At 42.9% G+C, this 5,928-nt stretch overlaps 1 protein-coding gene and 1 long non-coding RNA gene across 2 annotated transcripts in view; both read right to left on the bottom strand.

Annotated features, from left to right (window-relative positions):
* Positions 1-3,027: 3,027 nt before the first annotated feature.
* Positions 3,028-4,949, bottom strand: LOC105530539. The gene is made up of 3 exons (XR_001004664.1): positions 4,861-4,949; positions 3,326-3,651; positions 3,028-3,292 (listed from the first exon to the last, which is right to left on the bottom strand). It is a non-coding gene; the product is annotated as an uncharacterized LOC105530539 (long non-coding RNA).
* An 86-nt stretch (positions 4,950-5,035) lies between these two features.
* Positions 5,036-5,928, bottom strand: part of OLAH (oleoyl-ACP hydrolase) — an 85,582-nt gene continuing 84,689 nt past the window's right edge. Inside the window, exon 7 of the mRNA XM_011968150.1 lies at positions 5,036-5,310. Coding sequence (XP_011823540.1) covers positions 5,036-5,310 — 275 coding nt within the window. The remainder of the gene's footprint in view (positions 5,311-5,928) is intronic.

The raw sequence follows: 5,928 nt of genomic DNA on the forward strand, positions 1-5,928 counted from the left end.
AAATTTACAAGTCTGTCCATAGCAGTTTAAAGAAATTTAAAAAGCCACCATAGAAATATCTCCTGTTTTTCTTTAAATTTTTACGTTTAAGACAAAAAAGCAAACTAAAATGTATCTAGTGATAAACTGTACCACTACTGTACCCCATGTGTTCAGTTCTATCAGAGTAAAAAGAGTCTGGAATATAATATTGGCCCCCGACTCAGCCTTTCTGGATGGTACACAGGCTCTTTGAAAGAAGAGTCTCTTGTTAACAATTCAAAAAATTGTTTGAGATTTCTTAAGATAAATATCCCCCCAAAACAGTGCACCTCTGTTCCCCACATAACAATTTAGATTTGGAATTGTATGACCAGAGAAATAGATCAACTTCATGTTACTGCTACAACAACAACAGAACTGTCTAGGTCCACTAGATAAATTTCCAGGGAATTACGCTGAGCAGAAAAAGCCAGTCCTCAAACGTTACATGTATAATTCCATTTATGTAACGTTCTTTTTCTTTTCTTTTCTTTTCTTTTCTTTTTTTTTTTTAGACAGGGTGTCATTCTTTTACCCAGGATGCAGTGCAGTGGCACCATCTCAGTTCACTGCAACCTCTGCCTCCCAGGGTCAAGCAATCCTCCCATCTCAGCCTCCCGAGTAGCTGGGATTACAGGTGCATGCAACCATGCCCGGCTAATTCTTGTATTTTTCATAGAGACAGGGTTTCACCATGTTTTCCCAGGTTGGTCTGGAACTCCTGATCTGAGGTGATCTACCCACCTCGGCCTCACAAAGTGCTGAGACTACAGGCACGAGCCACCGCACCCGGCCTCTCTTTCAATTCTTAGAACAGCCCTTTGAGAGTGATAACTATTTTCGCTCCTCTACAGATAAGGCTTAATAAGGTTAAGTAACTTGCTTTTTAAGTTACTTAATAACTTAAATTATTAAGTATTAAGCCACCGCGTCCAGCCAGGATTCTTGAAGGGGAAAATTTATAGACACAAAGGATGGAATAGTGTTTGCCAGGGAGGAGGGAGGTTAGTGTGGCTTTAAAAGGGCAGCAGGAGGGATGATCCTGCAGTGATGGAATGTTCTGTGTCCTGATTGTAGCAACACCAATATCCTGCTTGTGATATTACACTATATTTCCTATAACAGTTACCATTAAAGGAAATTGGGTTAAAGGCTACACAAATCTCTCTGTATTATTTCTTACAAATAAAAGGGAATCTGCAGTTATCTCAAAAAGTTTAGCTTTAAAAATCAAGGTTGATTTCTCATCGGGAAAATTTTGGCAATCGAGATAATTCTTACCTTTCTAAATTTCGCCTAATGATAGACGTCTTCCACAAGGATATCAAGGCCTAATTTCTTCGAAGAGAAGACATCAGCAATGACAGACTTGGTGTCTTAGAGTTGAGGGCTTGAAAACTCCTAAAAGTTGTTCCCATATGGACTTCACCTCCCCCAGGTAGAGTTGCAGGGGAAAAAGCTCACCCCCAAAGCCTGGCATTGGTTCCATCATGAAACTTCAATTTGTAGACTATATCGACTAAACATTTTTCAAATTAATAACCACAAATCCTAATTACTTTTTTTTTTTTTTTATTGAGACACAGTCTCATTCTGTGGCTGAGGTGGGAGTACAGAGGCACAATCTTGGCTCACTGCAACCGCTGCCTCCTGGGTTCAAGCAATTCTCTTGCCTCAGCTTCCCTAGTAGCTGGGATTACAGGCGCCCGCCACCATGCCTAGCTAATTTTTTTGCATTTTTAGTAGAGATGGGGTTTCGCCATGTTGGCCAGGCTGGTCTTGAACTCCTGACCTCAGCTGATCCGCCCGTCTCAACCTCCCAAAGTGCTGGGATTACAGGTGTGAGCTACCACGCCAGACCTCCCAATTACTTTCATACCAATCTTTCAGTAAGGGAACCCTGAAAATAGTATCAAATTAAAGGATAAAATACAACACATACTACAACATAATTTGCTTAAGGCTAATTGTAGCCTAAATTTATTACCTGCATTCTAACTCAAAGTGCCTCCCCCAAATAGTTAATTTTATATTTTTTGTACTTTTTTTAAAAAGAGTGATAAATTTTGGAAAATACCACCTGTATGCATTTTCCTTAACCTTATTTACTAAGGCCTTATGTACTTTTTTTTGTGTGTGATAGGGTCTCACTCTGTCACTCAGGCTGGAATGCAATGACATGATCCTAGCTCACTGCAGCCTTGACCTCCTGGGCTGAAGCAATCTTTCAGCCTCAGCCTTCCAAGTAGCCGGGACCACAGGTGCACACCACCATGCCTGGCTGATTTTTAAAATCTTTTGTAGAGACAGGGGTCTCCCACACTCCTGACCTGAAATGATCTTCCTACTCAGCCTCCCAAAGTGCTGGGATTCCAGGTGTTGAGCCACTGTGCCTGGCTCCTATTTCTGCTTTTCTTTTTCTCTTCATTCCTGTTTACTTCCAGCTGTTGTGCTTTCTCCTTAAGTCAAGTTCAAGTTATTGCTGAGTGAGGCTGAGGCAGCCTCTTAGGCGCGACATTTGTGCTTGGCCACTCCCTTTGTCACGGGCCAGACTCTAGATTGGTTGTCCCCTGGGGGGACTGGACCCAGGTCCCAGCCAGTCATGCCAGGGTGGCAGAGCCACTCTCCCTCTCCCCCTTCCCCGCCAGCAAGTGGCGTAGAAGAAACTCCTTAGAGGGCTGGGGTATGGGCATTCTGAGGACTTGCTATACAGGTGACAATAATTATTTAGGGTTATCTGCTTTTAACAAAGCAGTAGATTACGTTTTCTTACTAAATGGGGCTATTCTACATTTGAAAGAATGAGATCCAGCTTTGAGCCATGGTGTGTTGTTGAAACAATCATTTACTTCAAGCACTTCCCCTGTTAATCATCTTCACCATTAAACTAACTGAAGAAAAAAACTGGTAATTTACCAATCATGAATTTTATTGACAAACTTCCCATAAAGGAGAATCAAGTGAGATTTTAATATGAAGAATAAAGGACTCTGCCAGAAGTATTCTTTTTTTTTTTTTTTTTTTGAGATGGAGTCTTGCTCTGTCGCCCAGGTTGGATTGCAGTGGTGTCATCTCAGGTCACTGCAAGCTCCGCCTCCCGGGTTCACGCCATTCTCCTGCCTCAGCCTCCTGAGTAGGTGAGATTACAGGCACCCGCCACCATGCCTGGCTAATTTTTTGTAATTTTTGTACAGATTGGGTTTCACCATGTTAGCCAGGATGGTCTTGATCTCCTGACCTTGTGATCCACCCGCCTTGGCCTCCCCAAGTGCTGGGGTTTCAGTCATGAGCCACCGCACCTGGCCTGCCAGAAGTATTCTTTACTGGCTTGACCTTTGTCCCCAGATACCTCAATATATTTATGTAACGAATCTCCCTGACAGTAGAAAATGTGTAATTTCCAATCTGAATAAAACTGAGCTACAGCTGAATAACTGAAAAGAGTATCATATTACTTTGATTATTTTAAAAGTGAAAGGAAAAATATCTAAAAATTGGCAAGTGATGATACTTCTAGACACTTGACTATGTAGTTCTTGATTAATTTCTCGTTGGCAGGATCCAGAAGATAAAAGTGATCCCCTGGAAGCTGGTGAATGTTAGTATTTCCACTGGTTACATCTTTCCAGGCTGAAAATAAACAAGGTTATATTCAATAACAACACCAATAGCAACTAAAGATTCACTTCAAGACATTATTTCTTTAAGAGCTGACACCCTGGAGTGCAGTTACTTTCAAAGCCTTATGTTCTAGGTAAGAAAGCAGGAGCATTGCCATCTTGGCCAAGCCCCTCGTTCTAAAGTTTACCTTAATCAAAAACCACCTAAATCCAAAGGGCATCAGTCTAATGGCTGAGGTCACCATAACCATCAACCATAGATAACATCTCCAACCAGAAATGTTCGAAACTCCTCCCCAACCAGAGACATGTTAGCCCCAAGATAACCCCCCTCTGGCCAGGAAGATGACGGCCTTGAGATAATCCTGCTTCTGGCCACCAGAAAGATGTCTGCCCCAACATAACCTCCCTTCCTCCCAGAGACATTTCAACTCCACCATAAAACTTCTCCCTCACACAGAAGCATTCCAAGCTAGTAATAAGCCCCTCACCCTAAAACCAGTATATACTCTTCATCTGTAAGAGAAAGTGCTCCTGACTGAAATCGGCCAGGAGCCCCTCTCAGGTTTTATCTAAAGAAAACCTGTCTTTGACTGATAAGCTGTGTTTCGTGTGTCTTTCCTCTTTCTTTAACTCTTACACTATGTGTCCTGCATTTTTTATTTCTTTGAGACCTATCAGTATATAGCAGTTGTCTCATTTTATGCAAGACCAACATCTCTCCTTTTATACTAAATACAACTTCAATTAATTTTTTATTCATTATGGTAACTGATGGTTGACACTGGTCAAACACCATTGAACATAAATATATACGCCTACTATGTACCCACAAAAATTAAACATACAAAAAATTTAAAAGCTGGTTGGGCGTGGTGGCTCATGCCTATAATCCCAGTACTTTGGAGGACAAGGCGGGCAGATCATGAGGTCAGGAGTTTGAGGCCAGCCTGGCCAACATGCTGAAACTCCGTCTGTACTAAAAATACAAAAAATAGCCAGGTATGGTGGCTGGCACCTGTAATCCCAGCTACTCAGGAGGCCGAGGCAGGAGAATTGTTTGAACCCATGAGGTGGAAGTTGCAATAAGTCGAGATCGTGCCATAGCACTGCAGCCTGGGTGGGGGGGGGGCGAGACTTCGTCTCAAAAGAAAAAAAAAATTTTAAAGCCATCAAACATATATTTCAATACGATACCCGAGATTAAAAATAATTTCACCTTCCACGTCCTTTACTATGTCTTCAGATCCAACAAAACATGTTAAGTTACAAGAAAGAACAGCCTTAGATGGTATGTTAGAGCTGTAAACATAAAAGAGCTGGTTAGTAATAGTTTGAAATCAATATACCAGAATCTTTTCCTGTTCCTAATGTCAATGAAACTTGGGGTGGGTTCACTTCCTTTCTTTGGCTACTTCTAGCAGTGTAAAACATTTTTCACCAATGGCACTTCTACCTGTCAAAGCCTGCCTGAGACTCAGTGTGGAGACTAATTTCCAATATCTAACTTCTAGGATGTGATAAGTGGCAGCAGGATGGCACTGGGGCACACAGTTCAACTCAAGGTAAGGCTGGTGGAGCCAGTCCTTTAAACTGTCATCAGAAACAAAGACCTCTTTGGTAACTGTCAGTTCTCGTTGACCCAGCAGAGGGTTGCTCTGCACAGAACCTCACAACAGCAGCAAACATGCTTATTGAGTCAGAGGCTCAGTGCTGCGCTAGACACTAGGGGCACATGGAGAAACAAACACAGTCCCTTCCCTCCTGCAGCTGAGAGACTGGCTGGGAGACAAACATTACGGAAACAATCATTCAGCTAGAGAGAGAGGGAAGGTGCTACAAAGTCCAGGGGATGGAGAACTCTTGGCAGGAGGGTGAAGGTGTGGATAGGATCAAGGCAGGTCTCCTGGGGAAGGGGAGAGGATCTGAAACCTGAATGAATAGAAAAGAACCAGTCAAAGGGCAAAGAGCCAGCAGGGAGAGAGGGAAGAGAAAGATGACAAATTAATGGCTAGGTCAGGTGTGATGGCTCACGCTGTAATCTCAGCACTTTGGGAGGCCAAGGCAGGAGGATCGCTTAAGGCCAGGAGTTTGAGACCAGCCTGGGCAACACAGCAAGACCCCATTTCTACTACATAAAAAAATTAGCCAGGTGTGGTATCAGGTACTTGTAGTTCCAGCTACTCGGGAGGCTGAGCTGGGAGGATCACTTGATCCCAGAATGTCAAGGCTGCAGTGACCTGTGATTGCACCATTGCGCTCCAGCCTGAGCAACAGAGTAAGACCC

This window comes from Mandrillus leucophaeus, unplaced genomic scaffold (assembly GCF_000951045.1).
Source record: "Mandrillus leucophaeus isolate KB7577 unplaced genomic scaffold, Mleu.le_1.0 Scaffold83, whole genome shotgun sequence".
NCBI classification, from domain to species: Eukaryota; Metazoa; Chordata; class Mammalia; order Primates; family Cercopithecidae; genus Mandrillus; species Mandrillus leucophaeus.